The sequence below is a fragment of the Phaethon aethereus genome, assembly GCF_964289735.1.
Source record: "Phaethon aethereus genome assembly, chromosome: 1".
NCBI classification, from domain to species: Eukaryota; Metazoa; Chordata; class Aves; order Phaethontiformes; family Phaethontidae; genus Phaethon; species Phaethon aethereus.
This window is the reverse complement of record NC_138575.1, coordinates 219240879-219260639: the sequence shown is the minus strand read 5'-3', so window position 1 is coordinate 219260639 and position 19761 is coordinate 219240879. Positions and strand designations below refer to the sequence as shown.

Sequence of the window (19761 nt, the reverse complement as noted above, 5' to 3'; positions counted from 1 at the left end):
AGAAGCCAGCAGCAGAATTCTAGATTTACCCTTCTTTATACAGACATCTCAGCCCCATCTTTAGCAGTACCACAATACTTTCAGAGGATACATAAAACCTAAGTCATAAGCACACAAAGCATCAGCTTGAAATCTCACTTGAGTTCCTGAATTATTTCACAAACCAGAACATGGCGTAAGATTCCACAGTCTTCAAGTGAAATTCCACATAGAAATCAGTCCCCTGTTTGTACACATTTTTATTTCAAGAAATATTTAACTATTATGTTTCAATAGTTCAGAAATAACACAAGACATTCAACATTATGGCTTATGGCAAAATTCATTTAGATTCTCCGGGTAATGACTACATCTCCTCAATACTATCAAAACACAAATAACAGACAATATTCTACATTCACTTCATGTGCTGTTTCTAAAACAAGCACAATGAGCAGTAACATATCCCAGAAAAACCTACAGAGCTTAAAGTACTGTTCAGCATTCAGAGGAAACCATACATTTATTTCGTTACTATGTACTTAAGTCTATTATTTATCATTACCATAGCCTCTTAAGCCCTCAGGTTTTTTTTTATTTTACCATACTTTTTGAGTCAGCTAGCGATAGGACTAATTAGCAAAGAGCAAATATAATAGCACCGCATATACCATAACAGCATCTTCTACCATCTGGAAGATGTTATTGCAAGTGTGCCATAACTCCAAACAAAAAGGATGATATTTTTTTTTTTTCCTTCTACCTCACCCCTCTCCCTCCACACTAGTGTAATTCTTTTCCAAGGTGAGAGCTTCCCAAAGTGGTTAGAAATAATACAGAGGAAAGTATGTGACAGCTAACTTATTTTTTCTCATGTAACTAAGCATTTTGGAAACTAAAAGAGCAGCGAGGAAGAATTCATAGATTTTGTAGTATTTTCAGCTACAAAGTCCGTATCAAAATAAGCCTCAGCAATTAGATCAGCAGTCAGAGATGCATCTCTCAGGGACTGGAAGCAATTCTGAAGGCTCAAGGCTGGTTTTTTGCCCTTCACAGAAGTGGTCTCCACTCTGACCCCTTGCAACATAAAAGCTGTCTCTTCAAAGACATTCATCTGTACAGTGAGAATGAGATATTTTTTCTGTGCCCATTTTCTTCCACCCTCCCTTCGCTTCTTTGTCTAAACTTTGTTCGACCATTTCTTCCCATGCCCTACTGCTTTCTCCCAAACTTCTAACATCAAGGACGACCAGAATCCCCAAACTTCTCTATACCAAAAAGCAACAATTATTCTATAGTTTGACTCCCCGAATTGCTCGTAAAGCATTTCGTATATACAAAATGACTCAGTCGGCACAAGTTGTCTTAACACTATTCGAGTCATCACTCAGGCTTAGTAAAAAGCATGTAAGCATTGGTTCAGTTTACCTTATTTTCGTATGAGCTAATTTAATGCTGTTTGGGAAGCGGCCAAAGCAAACAGGTCTCACGTCTTCCCATATGTTTTCACGGTACCTTAGAAGGGCTTTGAGTGCAGTCCCTGGACTAACAGGATGAAATACTAAAGCGTCTCAACTGAAAGGCTCTAAGTAGTGCTCTGTGAATACGCCGGCTGCACTTAAATCACTGCGTGTGTAAATAATTTCATTATTCATTACATACCTGGAACTAGTGCCTGGGAGTGATTTTGCATCCATACACAGCCTAATGCAAGTACTGACCCAGACGAGTGTGCCACAGGATTTGGGGACTTAGCTACAGTGGGGACATTTCTTAAAGTGTTTTCAAATGGCTCCTCCTGAATTCAATGTAAAGTGAAATCGTATCTGAAGTAGAGATCTCCATTAGATGATGTAAGCTGGCTTGACCAGTTTTTAGCGAGACAAAGGCAAGATTTGTACTTGGAATTAATTCTGCAGTGTCGGTAACCACACAGGTTATGTTGTCACTTATATGCAGAGTTAGATATTGGAAATCTTACACTGAAAGACAATTCTGCTGGTGTTAATCACAATTTACTGCAATTTCTACAGTAGACTTTTCGTGCTTCCACAACATCTCAAATTTTATCTAAATGTTTTATTTCTTTCTTCTGTTCTACACTGTTTGTTGCGAAGAATGAGAATAAAATAGCAAGTCTCTCTCTCAGATAGTCAGATCTAAGACAATTGGATCAATTGTAACAAAAGGACAATTTAGCCATGGCTAATTCCATATATCAGATTAACTTAAACAGATTTGAAGAAATACATACTAACACAGTGGAATACTTAAATCTTGTTTCTGATTGTTAAAATACAGGAAAAGATTTTTCACAAAATTATAATACCAGGTAGCAACTAGGGTAAAATTACTTGGGATAACAGTCTTTTAGCTTTTCATAACCTAAAAAAGATCAGATTCTTATAACACAAAATACTTTGGGCTAAATGATACCAATGTAAAACCAATGCATGAATCCACAAGTCAGGTAAGTTGTTAAATATGTGCAATGACATGATAATAAAGAAGGAAAAAAAGGTTCTTTGTTAATAAGAACAGTGGAGGCAGTTAAGGACCATTCCACTTCTGTAATATTTTAGTACTTTAAATTGTTTTAGCTTAAGCTCATGTCCTCTCAAAAAAAATCATGCAGATGGAAGCAACCTATATTTTTTGATTCAAACTCAAAAGCAAATATAGACGACACACCCAAAACGGTATTCATTTCAACCATGGCATTGCACAAACAGATTTTTTTTTTCTTTTTAAAATTTTAATGTTGCTAGAACAGGAAAAGTTTGGCAACAGTTCAATGCTCCACAAAAACATACAATGACAAGTATTTACAATATTATACAAAATGTACAGCAAAAATCAAATTACGTAGACAACAAATTATACACAGCTCTCCTTATCAATAAACTCTTGAGCCTTATATGCACTTAAAAACCTCCAATAATATTTATAATTTCAAAGTATTTAATATTTACTTGATCTACTTTGAACAGAAACATTTTTTGTGGGTGTTTTTTTTTTAAGTCCTAATCTAACATAGCTTTTCATGAAGTTGAAAATTCTAATATTGCCACAGCACAACATTTAAAATTTGAGAAAAGAAGGCGTAAAACCTTGTGTAGATGCTTCTTCACCCTTTTTGGTGTCTTCATCTTCTATGCTTGGGCTTTCACGTGATGAATTCTCCTGCTGAGAATTGCTGTTTTTCAACAGGGCAGGATCAATCTGTGCCTTCAAGAGCTCAAGGGTCTCGGCAAGCTCATTGCGGTTTCTACATGACAGAAATAAAAACAGCGTCTGATAAGCCACTTACTCACTCACCCCAAAGAGGTTCATAAAAAATAAACAAACGCCATCTGCTTAAATGAATGTTGCCCTGCAAACCTTCTACACAAGCATAGTGAAATGCCTGTCCCAGCAGAGTGGCTGTAACTTTGCAGTCAAAAAACCTTCAAATTTATCCATACTAAAATAAATCATTTTTTTGGAAGGACCTTATCTACCTCAACTCAAGTCCTGTTGGGTCTGGATCCAAGTTGCTACTATTATTCTTTCATTTATTATCATAGTCATGAAAGAGCTCGGGTTGGAAGGGACCTTTCAAGGCCATCTTGTCCAATTTCCTGCCATAAGCAGGGACATCCCCAACTAGAGCAGGTTGCTCAGAGCCCCGTCCAGCCTGACATGGGATGTTTCCCGGGATGGGGCATCTCCCACCTCTCTGGGCAACCTGGGCCAGTGCTTCACCACCCTCATTGTGAAAAATTTCTTCCTTAGATCTAGTCTAAATCTACCCTCCTTTAGTTTAAAACCATCACCTCTCGTCCTATCGCTACAGGCCCTGATAAAAAGTCTGTCCCCATCTTTCTTATCAGCCTCTTTAAGTCCTGGCAGGCTCCAAGAGGGTCTCCCCAGAGCCTTCTCTTCTCCAGGCTGAACCCCCCCAGCTCTCCCAGCCTGTCCTCCCAGCAGAGCTGTTCCAGCCCTCGGAGCATTGCTGGGGCCTCCTCTGGCCCCGCTCCAGCAGGTCCATGTCTCTCCTGTGCCGAGGGCTCCAGAGCTGGACGCAGCACTGCAGGGGGGTCTCCCCCGAGCGGGGCAGAGGGGCAGAATCCCCTCCCTCGCCCTGCTGGCCACGCGGCTTTGGGGGCAGCCCAGGACACGGGTGGCTTCTGGGCGAGCACACATTGCTGGCTCCTGTCCAGCTTTTCACCCACCAGGACCCTCAAGTCCTTCTCAGCAGGGCTGCTCTCCATCCCTTCATCCCCCAGCCTGTGCTGATACCAGGGGTTGCCCCAACCCAGGTGCACGACCCCACCCTTGGCCTTAGCCGTCTTAGCAATCCTCACCATTTTTTCTTTGAAATCTCTTTTTTCTCTCAGCAGAGAGGAAGTTGTAGTTTTCTGCTCATGCTCCAAAGGAGCAACCACCATCATTCAAGTGAAATTTTCAAAAGCAATTAAGTAATTTAGATACTTTATGCAAGTACCCATCCTAAGCATATGTAGCAAACAATACAAAGCTGTCTAGACATCTCCAGATACTCGAGTTATGATAGCGAGAAAATGTTTGTGTGTCTCTAAGCATGCAAATCTCAGCACACTATAACTCCATATTTAAGCTGGATGTCTGAACTATAAAAAACACCTTAATGTATAACAAATGAGTGATGATTAAAACAGAGTCATTGTTTTTGTAACAGACTAGAATAATAAGGATCTCCCATTTCTTTTATCAAAGTCAATGTTCAGCAATTTGTCCTGCCCAGGTTTACAGGAAAAAAAAAGGAAGCCTGGGAAGTGCAACAACCCTGTGGAATCTCACAGGTTTCAAACCATTTCAGATTTTACAACTCATTACTGTGTTTTTCTGCTGTGAATGTGGAGTCTCAGAACCTTCCCAGTAGAACCCTGATTACTTCTGCTTCTGACATTGATCACTGGATTCTATAATGCATGAAGAGAGACAAATGCCGCTCAGCTTTTGATCGGTTTGTTCAGATATATTCATTCACCCACAACAGCTGTCTAAATTTCACTGGCAGTAACGTTTATCGTGTTATGGCCTGTTGATAGCAGTTTAAACAGTTCTGTATGTCTCCCTTGGTTACTGAAGTTATGGATATATAAATAAGCTGCAGAAACAAAAATTAAAATATACAAACAGGAAAAAAAAATTGCCTTTTTTCTAGATCTGTTTTTACATCTCTATGTACTTTTTAAGTCAGAGTTGATTCTGCTGAGTCCAGTTTAAAATCCACTTTGAACTAATCAAATTTTTTAAAAAGTTTACATGGAGATAAATTAAAAAATAGATAACTGGTAGATATGAAACAAATTTCAAACTAATTCTTTTTCCAGTCAGAAAGATCCCATATACTTTGCATAGAGTAGGAAAGTGAAAAACAAAGTATGTCAAAAAAAAAAAACAACAATCACAAACCCCCATAAATCTGAAGCTAAAATATCATAAAATATTAAACAGATCCATCTGCAGCAACTGAGACCCAGAGGCACTGAATCAGTCTGCATCAACATCACGCACCTCATCGTTAGTGATCTATGAGCTGAATTCTACTCAAGATTTTTGGTGCCTATTTGTATTGACAACAGTTTTGTAGTTCCATGAATTTAAAATTGCCATGTAATTCCCCCAAGAACAAAACTGTCCACTTGTAATTGTCTTAATAGGGCAGAAGTTAACAAAGCAAGAGTCATCCTCAATTTCCTGCAGCATTTACGTGGCCAGTGAGCAATCTGGAGCCATCGTCCTCAAGAGAGGCTTCTCTTGGCACCCTTTCCATACATCCATTGTAGCTTGATCAGGCTGAAATCAAATTATACATTGGCTGTTACCAAGGAATCAGCGAGTTATTTCTGGACATGGTTTTTCACCAAAACATACGTGTGACAGCAAAAAAATCCCACTGTCATGAATCCTACTCTGTGAGAAATGGAAATTTATTGAAATAAACTTCTGAACCCCAGTTACAAGTAGCTAAAAACCCCTACAAAATAAGAAAAAAGGGATAAAAAAAGAAAAGGAATACCTAACAATGCACTTCCACGTGGATCCATCCTGGTCATCCTGTTCTTCTATGTACATCCTGACATTATGCTCCTGATCCAGCTGATACCAATACATCAGGCCATCCTTGTCTCGGCCAATGGGCTGAAGACGCATAGCATCAGCATCCTCCTCGTTAATTATGTTCTTAAACTTTAGATTGTCATCAAACTGACATTCACAGAGATACTGAAAAAGTAAGAAAGTAGAAAGACTGTTAAAATATCAAAATAAACAGAAATAAGAAAATCAGCTCATTTGCTTTCAATGTAATTTGGAACCTCTCTTTAGGCCTCTCCCCATTGGATCCATGTTAGCTACAGTTACCTTTTTTTCCCAGACCACGCTGCTTCTAAATGAGAGACAATTTTTAGCTGATTTGGGGTTTTGTTTGGGGTTTTTGGGGGGGTTTTTAGGTTTTGTTTTTTCCCTGTGCAGATTAGAAAGCTTATTTTTAATCTTTTTCAGGGTTTTTTGTTTTTTTTTTTTTTTACATAGTACAAATGATCTCATTCTACAATAAAGCACATACATAATTTGGAAACGAACCCCAACAGTTTTCTCAAGACTTGAAAAGATGAAGCCCCATCTTTGCCTTTGGAATTCAGATAAACTTATCTAATTGCAAGCTACTAAACATTTTAAAAAGCGTACTGCACAGGCAAATAGCTACTGACAAAACAGTAAGTACAAAACAATTTTCAAAGTGTGAAAAATATGCGAAGCGTTCCATTCAGTTTGGGCCCATCCCACTACAATGAACACTGTATCATGTCTGCTACAAGATCAGCTCACAGAATCACAGAATCACTAGGTTGGAAAGGACCTTTAAGATCATCAAGTCCAACCATTAATCCAGAACCACCATGTCCCCTAAACCATGTCCTGAAGCGCCACATCCACACGTTTTTTGAACACTTCCAGGGATGGCGACTCCACCACCTCCCTGGGCAGCCTGTTCCAATGCCTGACCACCCTCTCAGTGAAGAAATTTTTCCTAATATCCAATCTAAACCTCCCCTGGCGCAACTTGAGGCCATTTCCTCTTGTCCTATCACTAGTTACTTGGGAGAAGAGACCAACACCCTCATCGCCACAACCCCCTTTCAGGTAGTTGTAGAGAGCGATAAGGTCTCCCCTCAGCCTCCTCTTCTCCAGACTAAACAACCCCAGTTCCCTCAGCCGCTCCTCATAAGACTTGTGCTCCAGACCCCTCACCAGCTTCGTTGCCCTTCTCTGGACACGCTCCAGCACCTCAACATCCTTCTTGTAGTGAGGGGCCCAAAACTGAACACAGGATTCAAGGTGCGGCCTCACCAGTGCCGAGTACAGGGGCACCATCACTTCCCTACTCCTGCTGGCCACACTATTGCTGATACAGGCCAGGACGCTGTTGGCCTTCTTGGCCACCTGGGCACACTGCCGGCTCATGTTCAGCCGGCTGTCAACCAGCACCCCCAGGTCCCTTTCCGCCGGGCTGCTCTCCAGCCACTCCTCCCCAAGCCTGTAGCATTGCATGGGGTTGTTGTGGCCAAAGTGCAGGACCCTGCACTTGGCCTTATTAAACCTCATACAGTTGGCCTCTGCCCATCGATCCAGCTCCACATTTAATATAACTACTTTTGGTTCAGTCAAGCTAAATTTGCAAGATGTTTAAGCGAGTGAGAAAGCCAAATCTCCAAGATACTTGAGCGAGTGAGGAAAAAGTCATTTAGAAGCTTAGCTGATGAATGTGTACCTTCAGAATCCCCAGTTTGCATTCAACGCTCATTTCTAGGTATCCTTTTTTTTCCATCTCCCAAGCCCAAGTGCTGTTGAATTCTTGGCATATCTGTCACAAACAAAATACAAAGATTGCTAGGGTTAGTGGGTAAAAGCAACTTTTGTATTAATAGAACCTTACTGCAGTAACAATTATACACCATCTCTTCAGGACTGCAAGTCAGAAAGCCTCACACAAAAATTAAAAAATAAAACTGGAGTAGGTTGGGAAGCTCTGGTAAATCTCCATGGAAGAGCGTATGTCATCGAGGCCCTGATCACCACCAACTTCTCTAAACCTCTTAAATGAGGCAGCACAACTCTGAACTGGGAAGGTATCCTTGTCTTGGCTGTGCAAAGTCTCCCATTTCTCTATTTCTGACTTGTCTATTTAGAATATCAATTCTCTTGAGCAGACGTGAGTTCTTATTACATGTCTTTACAGCACTTAGCACATAAGCTGCCAAGGTCTCTTGGGGCCCCCTAAGTCCTACAACTCTACTGCAGGTACCAAATGCAACTGCTGTTCACGCCACGCTGTGGAATTATTATTCTTTAGGAAATATCTTGGGCTTCACACTGCTTGATAAATATTTTAAAATACTGTAAGTATAGTAAAGTTCAACTTGCTTAAAGCAAATAAATTCAATAGAGCCAATATGGGAGGGTGGGAACCCAAAAATGGAATGCAGAAAAAAAAGCAGCAGTAGAGGATAAATAGATTGAATCAGCAGGAGCTCCAGTAATAATGGTGGCGAAGGAATTCCCTCTCTTCCTAAACAACTCGGACATGCTTAGGACAGCTCTCACAAGAAGAAAAGAGATGCTTATCAACTGAGGACACATAGCAGTCTCCCATCAGTGAGGCTATTCTAGTGGAAATACCCATTAGAAGGAGGAGAAAGCTAATCATGGCTCTATCGCCAGTCAAAATTATTTTGAAGTACCACCGTTGAATCACAACTGCCCAAATGAACACACGAGGTACCGCTGCCCTTCAATCTGCAAGGAAGCAAAGCCCCGCTGAACGGACTTAATCAAAACAGTGCAGTCTCCCAATCACCAAATTACTATTAAACACAAGATACAGTCACTAATCTACTTAAAAAACTTGTAAATCACATCTGAAAGCAGCTTTCTCTGGAAACGGCAATAAAAATAATCCTGAATTTCACCCACCAGAAGTACAGATCAGCTGATCTGTGTTGTAAAATTCCATGTGGGCTACAACCAAGAAAGGTGCAGCTACCCCTCCTCTGTCCCCACGGCCATGCCACCTGCCCTCTGCTATCCCTCGTACGGACACCGGTTCTTAACTGGCCCAAGGGTAAGCCTGCGATTCGATCAGCTCAGCCATGCCATAAATCATGCTCTGACTTCAAACGGTGACCTACAGGGAACGGTGAAGAGAGTGCTCTCTGGTGACAATGAACCCCGCCGGACAGCAGCTTTTCCTGCTCCAAGATAAGGAACATTACGTGGGTACTTCTCTGACACAAAGCCAAAGCTCACAGCGAGAGAGAATTGCTGCTCGCTCGCTCTCTCATTTTCAATGATGTAATGTGAAGAACGCCGGGAAACCATGTACCAAAACCCTTGCTAAGGGCACGTACCAGTCGCTGTTCATTACTTACTCATTAGGTATGAGAGCAATAATGAGAAGTTTCATGTGCTGCGGAAGTGTGTGATTGTCAAAGCAACAGCTCAGAGACATCAGAGCTGATGAAGCGTCTGTTCAAACTGCAACGACTACATTTTGACAATTAAAAAACAGATGATGGTGCTTTCTCCTGACAAGTACTGTCACAACCCTGAACTACAGATCTCATTGGTTCAGGCTGCACTGAAATGTTACTCTCTGCCTTCATAGAGAGGGACGTTTCACACTGATCAAAAAACCTGCTGCTTGCAGGAGCTGTTGTCTTCTATGTGCTAAAGAGCGGTCAGCACCTTCCCACCCTGCGAAAGAGATGCTGAAACGTATGTCTTTCAAATATTTCCAAAGCAGCTACGATGGCATCTGACACTTACTATTACCATGCTCCGAACGTTCACTTTAAACAATGAAACAGGAAGACACAGCAGAGGAGTCTGCTTGGGTGGCACTATAGACACCTGAATTCTAACAATCGGGGCAGAAAAGACAGTGTGTTCAGAATGTGCCAATTTCAGGGTTGAAGGTTCCAGACGGACCAGTCTGGAGAAATCTCATCTGTGTAAGAATGCAAGATATGTTTGACAATAGTCAAGTAAAACATTTTGTCAGGAGACAGTGCAGTCTGGATCAATGCAACCACGCGCTTCTCAAAAAACAGCTAAGCTGGACAGTTCCTCTTAGATGTTAACACGCTTAGGACAAGCCATTTCTTCACCTTGGCCACACATGACCACATACATTCCTTGAGCAGAGGAGAAGGATTCCTGGAGCCCTATAGCCATTTTCTTACAAATAGGACTTGTGTGTACACCGGTAAGCCAACCTGGGTGGTCCACCCTCAGAAGAGGAAAGGGAAAGAACTCAACCACCACGTTCACTTCCTATCCCAAAATACATTCATCTGTCAAAACACCAGCCATAGCTTAGAGACAATTTTTAATGATGCTCTTTATAAGCATGGCAGTCAAAGCATAACTTATAAGCAGTTGGTATATAAGCAAAGCATATAATAATATATGCGTGCATAAAAATTAAGAGCATGTAAGTTTGAATGTCCTCCTCAAAGTTTCCTCTTAAATAAGAAAAGAAAATGATCGCATCTAGAATGTATCAAACCTTGTTTTATGAAAGCAACACATTAGTAGTTTCTAACAAAGGAAAAACAGGTCAACGTTGCCTCTTAAGAGTATGTCAGTATGTCAAACAATACTGCAAGAATGCTCTCAATGGTTCCACACCTTTTCAGTTTTTCCCGGCTTTTCCCAATACTCTTTGTTGTTTTTCTAAATTAATTATACCCCTTTGAAATAGGGACAATATTAGCATACCTCTCTAATTAGTTATATTTAAATTCTTTTGCTTGTCAAAGTTCTTTTGAACTGCTGGCTAGAATAAGCTTCAAGTTAGCTCTGGAGGCTGTTAAATGAAGTAGAATTTATTACTGCTTACTTGGTCTTAACAGGACTGTGTGGGAAGGTTTCCTTACTGCTTCCCCATTCTTCCAATGCCTGCTGAAGGAAGATTTTCCAAAATACTCCCTCATACAGTTGTTTTCTCCCTCTGCTTTCTGCTCACCACACAAGTGGTAAGTGGCTTCAGTGGGGTACGTAAGTTCACTAGTCAGAGTTGGGTTTTCTCAGCTTGCTGCAATGGCTTTTTGGTATATTAAGGAATTTAACAAAATTCAATAACTACAGTACTCGGTAATATAGGAAGGACACGAAAGTTACATAAATTACTACATTATTATTTTAAAGCATCATCATAAATACTTTATAACTGGTTAAGAGGTTAGGTTTGTCCTAAGGCCCTTCCACAGGCTATTTCCTGACATACTCCCAGTCCTACAAACATCATCATCTTCAGACTACACAAACCCTCAAGACAAAGCCCCCTCTCTGTAAAGCTTAGAGATAGCGCTTGAGTGGGCAAACGGCAACTGGATTTGCCACGGGCCGTTACTTGTATTGCTGCTATTACCATAATGCTGTATTATGTACAGCAGTACAGATAACACCAAGACTACGTTTCTGTGGATTAAAAGGCACATGGAACATATCCAGAGGGGAAATGGTAACCTACTGATTTTGAATATTTGTGTATTTTTACTTTCTGAAGCAGTGTAAATTCTTTAAACTGAAACCTATTTGCATGTGATGTGCCAACAATGGCACAGCCACAATTAAAATACCAATATAGAATTATGTAAAAGAATGGGATGCTATAATTTTACTGATGCATAACTACATTTTCACCTTAGCTCTGCCATTCTGAGCGTACAGATATAAATCACGGCAATAATTTCATTTATTATTAACACATGCTACAAGAACTCTGTATGGTTAGTCCCTATATGAATAACACCCAAAACACAATTAAATCATATCCATACAATTGATATACAAATGAATTGTTAACTGTAAATCTCTCTGCTCAATTTAGCCCATTTGCAGGCTACTAATTCTTCTTCTTTAATTTATTATTTATCTTCATGCCCAAAAAAGCACTTTACCACCAGGTATGACAGTGTACACTCTTTTGCATGCAGAAGATATTGTCTGTTTTCAGAGATTTTTTTTTTCCTTTTTTTTTTTTTTTTTAAAACACCAGCCTAGGCAGACTGAAAGTTTAGCTGGGATCTTATGCAACTGAAGCCTGGGCATGCTCATCCATGTTGGCTACAACACAGCCCAAGGCTCACTATAATTCATACCAGGGACTGCTGACACAACAGCTCATCATGACCATATTCCAGCATTGCAGAGTAATACAACGCACATATTGTACCTTGATCAAATATTTTTCCCATCTGTCTGCTGTGACAGACTTCCCAATCTTTCTCATCAGTTTCAAGTGAAGCTCCACCAATTCTTTTGGAACTGCAGTATTGAGAGAGAGAAGAAAAAAAAAAAAAGACATTATGAAGACTGGTGCAAATATAGGTCAATGCTAAACACTGATAACACTGCAACACTGTGACAAATTGAAAAAGTTTAATAAAACATAATAACTTAAAGTCTGCTAAAGAGCAGCCCCACAACTGAGAGACGGAAGAAGGTTAATCTGGGTCTTTGGGTTTAGATTTACATTTACGATGATCATTGCCCTTCCTGTGCCCTTCCTTAAACTCAGACCTCAGTGATAAATATGTAAAGATTTTGGCAGCAACTGGACAGGAACTGCATCAGTCAAACACCTACAAAAGTACTACCATGAGCAGCACACCTGCAGCTGCCTCCAGAAACTCCCAAAGCCTGGCATATCATTGAATCCAAACTATTTTTGGCTGGGTGCGTGCTATGGGAGAAATGTTCCAGAAACTTTGTCCACACAGGTGTAGCTTTTGCTATATACTTACTGTCTTTTGTACTGGAGGGACAGAGAGGGACTCGAGATCTGGGGCTTGAGGGATGGAGGCCAGAACTGCTGCCAAGTACAGCTGCACCAGTGCCATCATAGAATCGAAGTTTTCCAACCAAATTTTACTTATCTCTTTGTGTACGCTCCACAGATATCCCTTCAACATCTCCTCTTAGCTCACATCTGTGATTTATAAATCAATCTGGCACCATCCAGTGGCAAATTTGCAGAACATCAATTTTATAAGTTACAGTGTAGTATAACTTTTAAAAAATATGTTACTGATAATTATTAATGCAACTCTACATGCCCAGTGACGTGAGTTCTCTCACTTGTAATTTGTTGAGGAAAAACTTAAAGAAATTAACTTTTCAAGTACTTTTGTTTCTACACTCTTTGCATACAGTTTTATTTTCTGAGAGCATTGACATTACTCTTTGCACACATGCTTTAAAAGTTGAAGACCCAAGAACGTTTATGATCGTAATCTATGATTATGTTTTTTCTGCTGGTCTAGTAGCATTACTTGACACAGGATAGAGAGCTGGGACACCAAATGTGTTTGTTCTGAACTAGACCTTACTGAGACACTATTTATTTATGTAACATTTTAGTATGTGTGAATCTTTTCAATATTTAAGTTGATTCCACCTAACTGATGTCTGTTTTTCAATCAAATGCCTCTATTTTCAGGTGAACATAGCGAGCTGGTAAAATATCAGTCTAATGAAAATGCCTGTGTTATTTCAGAAGTAGATAATCTCTGTCGGTTTGCAGCCAGAAATTTAAATACACAAACTCCTTCAATAAATAGATAAAGTAGCAGCCTGGTACCCAAAAAGAAATGTCCTTTAAATGTAAATAATTCATAAGCAACTCGAAATTAGTCCTGACTTTTTCCTCTTTCATTCCGTTTGTATTCTTTCCATTACCATTACATATTGAAGGAACCTAGCACATTTCTTCTTTGGTTTTGCTGAAAGTTAGTGCATTTCATAAATTAAACTACCACATATTTAAAAGGAACAAGATCAAAGGTTTTAACCCCGATAGGTGCTGAGCAGTTGTCACTAACAGAATTAAGCACAAAGCACTTTATACCCATGAGCAATTCTACCAAAGCAGACTCGTACGATTAAACCTCAGCTTGTGTGTGTGTGACATGGAACTGCGCCAGAGTATTCAAAATCTTGCTGGATCAAAGCTTTTGTTCTGCATCTTTTTTTGTTTGTTTGTTTTTAATCAGATTTTTTTAAATGGGTACATACTGCTTGGAATCCTAGTTTAAAGAGGCACAGGTGATTTGTTTCGAATCATCAAATCCTCAGTCACCACAAAAACCTTTGCTAGAGTGTTAGTCTTAGAAGAAATGGAGAATGTTAAAAATTGAAAAATTGGAATGTCATTCTGCACATCCTTGGTTAGCACTTACTGTGATTTGTGTTAGTACCTACAGAAACCTTGCTTCTTTTCCGAGAGTCCAGCGTTTCAGCTCTTGCATTTCTAGGGTCTTTATGATGTATTGATGTGGTTATTTTCACAAATAAACATCACAAAACATTCCAAATTAATTCTCCATTTATTTATTACCCTCTCAAGATGTTTTTTGTGTATCATAACAATATTAAGGACCAGATCTCTAGGCTGGCTTCTCGCCAGTTCCCTAGTAAGCTTAGAGGAATGGCACACTATCCTCCTTGCTCTAAGGAACGAGGTGGGAGATTCGGAGAAGAAACCTGATGTCCAGTTTGCAGGCAGAAACTAGGGAGTGTGCCAAGTGCAGCCTGACCAGCCAGAGTGCCTGAACCACAGCGGGAGGAGAAGCTCATGGGACTGAGAAACAAACTCCATATTGAAAGGAAAGTAACTGTAAATAATATATGCAGCAGTGTACACCTGAGTTGCCCCGAAATACCAGCTGAGGGAGGGGTGGCAGGAAGGCTAAAGAGTGGTAGAAAATCCATCCTTTTCCAGAACGCTTATTTGGCAAGGAGTAGAAGTGCGCTAGCAAACGAGACTAACATTGCAGTCGTCTCAGAAAAGCATCGAACCTGCATAACTTTAAATTAACTTACTTTTATTAAGAATAGAAAAAGAATACTTGACAAGAGTTTGCTTAAGTGGGACATCAATAAGGATCATTTTACAAAGCTCTTCTAATCCTACTTCTAACATACTAAAGATAACGAACATGAAGTGTAATTACTTTTGGGTTGTGGTGCTGTTTGTTTTTTTTAAGTAACGACTGTAGACTATCATCTCCTGTGTAAAATACCATCTCCATTCAAGTGGGACTTACATCATTCATTTCAGGAACTTGTACAATAAACTAGTAACGTTTTGCATTTTTTTTAAATTTCACATAGGGGAAGGAACAATACATAGCATCCTTCTTGCATAATAGCCAATCTGCGTAAGGTTTTGACCAAAAAAAGTGTGATGGAACATATTAAAAAACCTAAATCTGAATGATATTCTCAAACTTTTATGAAACTCTGATCTCTCTGGAAAGTAATACAGTAGCTCTCTAAAACCTTCATAGAATACACTTAATTGGTGCAGAAAACACCAGGACTCTGTGCACAGGGCTAATAAGAATTGCACAGCACTATTTAAAAAAAAAAAAAAACACTCCAAACTGTTTCAAAGAATCAAGTATAATCAAACCATGGTGCCATCTGCTAGATATTAAAAAAATACAGACTTTTCATAGGAAGAAGCCATGAGTCAGAAAGAATGAGTCACTGTATATACAATTATAGGGCTTCTGGTGGAGTTTAGCCAATTTAAGTCCTGCACTTTCCTGGAGGGCAGGCTGTTGCCTGGGCCTCATACAATATCCTTTGAACACTATTCTACCTACTCCAGTATTTCAGTGAACGTCTCACACATCAGTCACACACTTCTAATAAATTTGGGGAAGACAGAAAATTGGAACAGAAAAGAAAAAGTATGAACACGTGGAAACCCCATCATCTGGTTAGAAAAGCTGTAACGTTCAAACACCTGCACTACCACGGATTAAAGACCTGGTTGTGGGTTCCCATTAACACCTCCCCGTATAGCCATAACCCCTTTTCACCTCTACTTATTTTCCCTGCCAAAATTAATATGCTCACAGATGAACACTCACCTAAACAATATTGTAATAGAGGAGGGAAACAGAAAAAGTAGATGAGACACAAAGCCCTGGCTCTAGAGGGAGGATAGGGGGAACTTGTTATTTGGAAAATGATTACAAATAAAAAAGCTTTGCATCAGATCTGGATCAGTGCTGGACACAGAGGGGAAAATCAGAACCACGGCGTACGCAGAGTCCCTGGTTTGCAAAGCCTCTGCCACCTCTGTCCCTCCAGAGGTAAGGGAACAGCACACTGAACCCTTGCACTGCAGGGAACAAGAAGTAACATTTTGGGATGCAAAGGCTGCTGGCAGTTTTCATGCTTCATGAACACAAACAGGTCTTCCCAGTTATACTAGTAAAACCTTTTTCCATGCTAACTTGTTTTGGCAAGTGGAAGAAAAAAAAAAGTGACTCATAAGATATACAGGGCAAATATTTCCGTTAACAGTTTGCTCCTTTTCATCTTTCTCCCTTGACCAAAATTACCTCTGCACACTGTGACTTCACTGTCAAATAAAACCATGCTAAGCAGGTGACAGCAGAGATCGACGGGATCATTAATAATCTCCCCCCTCCCCTTCTTTTCTACCACGGGCAGGTAGCTCACAGGAACCTGCACAGAATTGATGTGTATTAGCCACTGGCACCCTGTGCAAAGAGTTTAATGGCAAGCAGATATAAGAGAGCTCCCACCACGTTCAGCTCCTTCCACTGTCAGTGCTGGAGGGAGCTTGAACCAGAAGCACGTGCAAAGGCAAGAGATGATGAAGAGTTGCAAACTACATGGCAAATTTACCACTTAGCCCACCACACACTAAACATGCACTTAATTCCCTCTAGAGACAAGCCCTTACGTATAAATTTGCTTAAAACTGGTGGCATGCATCCCTTACGAAAGGCACAAGAGTACCCAACAGACAAGTGACCACATTTCTAACATCTTCAATATTCTCCTCTGTTTCTGTGCAGAAGTCTGAAGTCCCATGAGCAGTCTGAGGCAGCAAACACTTTGTCTTCTAAATTAGTTTCAACCAAAGGTAAGTTCCTCATCTCATTCATTAAATAGCTCGCGAAACACTTGGGAAAAGAAAGGGGATAGGATCTCCTTCAGCAGCAGCGCTGGTTTATGCAAACATAAATATTCTCTAAGGAGCTATCTGACTTGTTTCTTATCTCAACTCTTAGTATCAGGAAAACGGGAGATCCCTATAGTTGGGATGCATTATTAAGAAGTTTATAGACCATAGAGAAGAATAAAGGCCTTGCTATGAACTCACCATAAAAAAAACACATGGAAGGACAAAACCTCTAGTATGGTTACAGTGAACCTCTGACAAATAACTCTGATAATAAGGAGACCCATATTCGTGCAGCAAGCTTGGCATAACAAAAAAAAAAAACTTCAAGCATTTGACCTCTATAGTGTTTCCCAACACAAAAAAGCAGTAGTTCCTGTTCCAAAGGACAATCTAAAGATCTTATTTTCTAGCTGAGTCACTTGATGAGTATTTCCATCTACCAAGTTGTGTGCCCATAAAAGACACACATGGGGAAAAAAAAAAGTAACCGCTCTGCCGCCTGAGTGAATGAAAAGAGCAATCAAACATGCTGTAATTAAAACTAAGATGAAAACAGAAAGAACAAGTCACCAAGTAGCAGTTTTATATCCTGTTCCTAGAAAGATTTTGGCAGGCATTAAAAACAAACCAACCACACTCACATTTAAATGACATTGTTATCCTAGAAAAGTACTTTGAAATACGGATGCTCAGCAGCTAGATCATTTCCATACAAATATCCGAGTACCTTCATATCTATTATCTGTACAAAGACCTATTAGAAGACTCTCCACTCACCTGAACTATCCAGAGCACCCACTATTCTGCCATTACTCAGCAAAGTTAAGATTATCTTGCTGATAAACCCCCTCCCACCCATCCCCATGCAAGGATGCCAGCACACCACCTCCTTCGCTGCTGCTTGTGAATGAATTGTGACCAATGTGGACAGTGCTTTGCATAGGGACCAAAAAGCCTTTTCCAGCCCCAGTTCTTACAGTAAGTTGTGTCACCAACCTAACAGACCTTGCTATCGGAGTTGCATACTGACTTCACTGCACTAGTCCTCACTGAAACTGGGATGTGACCTTAAAACTTAGCTCTAATTTTAACTGAGATGATTTTCAATTATTTAAAATTTGCCACCTATTTGTCAAAATTGTTATTGAGCACCCTTTCCTCCCTTTTTTTTTATTCTACCCTCTTCCATTGCCCACAAATCAATTCGATTATGTTTGTGCTCTCTAATGCCCACCTACCATCAGTCACCTTCTCACTACACCTGAAACCAAGATGAAGAAAATCATATGCATTGTCATCAGCATAACTCTTGAAGCTGGAGTTGAAGACCACACCAATCTAAACAAAATCCCTACACAGCCCTTTTTGAGCAGCCCCTTAGCAGTTAGAGGATGGTTTAATCTTTCACAAGTCCCCTCTGTTTCATTCTCTGGCTATTAAGTTCCTAGCAATGTTGGGGGCTTTTTAAGCTAATATATTAAGCAACAGCAGAAAGGTTAACAAAAGCAAGGCTGATGTTAGAATAAAGCGTAAAATTTAGGAAGAAGAGCATTCTGTGCCCTGCAATGAAAAAGAAACGGAGGTAGAAAAAAGAAGAAAGGAAAATTACTTTGAAAACAATGCAGGAAAAAAATAGCACATGATCTATTTTAGAAACTGGAAACAGCCCAGGAAAGACAGCAAATAAAAGCCCAGTTTACTGTTTAAAAAAGTGTACTGAATAAAAAAAATGGGCTCAAGTCCACAAACTCTGGACACATGAACAGTGAATGAGAAAAATCAGGCTGTGGCAGCAGTGTGCAAACAAGCGGACTGCACTGAAAAACAGGTACTGAAAACATCCAAAGTTGTACCAGATTGCCACTGTTCACCATCAAATCCCTTGCAGTGACCACACCGTGCATTTCAACTGTCTAAAATCACTAAGAGCACTCAACTTGCTGATCCTTAATTCATGCATATGCAAGCACTTGCCTCTGAAACTGCTGGGACCACAGCCTGTAACATCAAAGACACAGCAGCCCAAGTATCTTTCATTCTGGCTAGCAGAAATGAGGAAATGAGACCTTCTAAGATGACTCTGGGATTTTCTTGCCTGCTGATGTATCTCAGCCTCCAATATAACTATAATAGTTATCCATGACTCTTAGACAATGAGCAGAAAATCCTCATTTCCCTCCTTAGCACTGAACTGTGTCATTATAATTCTCAAATAAAGAGTAGGTATGACAAAGCTGAAAGGTAATCAGAAAGATTACACTTCAGCAGTGGGCTCTGGAGTGCTTCACAGCTCCTCAGCGCAAGTATGCACCCCCATGGCTTCCTGATACACTGGGATAAGTATACTTCAGAGAGATTTTGGTAGCTTGGGTTTTTTCACTGGAAGGAGACCCAAGCAGGGAAGAGCTGCAGTGTATTCTGCAACATGTCCCAGCCTTTGGGACGTGTTGCAGAATACACTTAGCCACACTGCAGAGATGCAAGATGCCCTGTTTTGCCTGTGTTAGGCCATTGTTTTTGCCCTAGTAAAAAACAAGAAGCAAGCTCATCAGACGGGATTCAGTAGGAAATGCTGAAGAGGCACATATCTGGAAACGCAACCACTCTCCAGAAAGACCAGCAGAAAAAAGACACCCATAGCTCAGTCTGGACTGAGTATCCCAGGGCTCAGTACTGGGGCCATTCTTGTTTATTATCTTTACAGATGATCTGGACGAGGGCATCGAATGCTCCCTCAG

At 40.3% G+C, this 19761-nt stretch overlaps 1 protein-coding gene across 1 annotated transcript in view; it reads right to left on the bottom strand.

Moving 5' to 3' along the window:
* Nucleotides 1-19761, bottom strand: part of RSF1 (remodeling and spacing factor 1) — a gene marked incomplete at its 3' end in the record, with an annotated part of 62147 nt that overhangs the window by 25241 nt on the left and 17145 nt on the right. The window contains exons 2-5 of the mRNA XM_082014230.1: nt 12248-12339; nt 7781-7873; nt 6026-6231; nt 3090-3247 (exon numbers count right to left, since the gene is read on the bottom strand). Of these exons, the coding sequence (XP_081870356.1) occupies nt 3090-3247; nt 6026-6231; nt 7781-7873; nt 12248-12339 (549 nt within the window). The remainder of the gene's footprint in view (nt 1-3089; nt 3248-6025; nt 6232-7780; nt 7874-12247; nt 12340-19761) is intronic.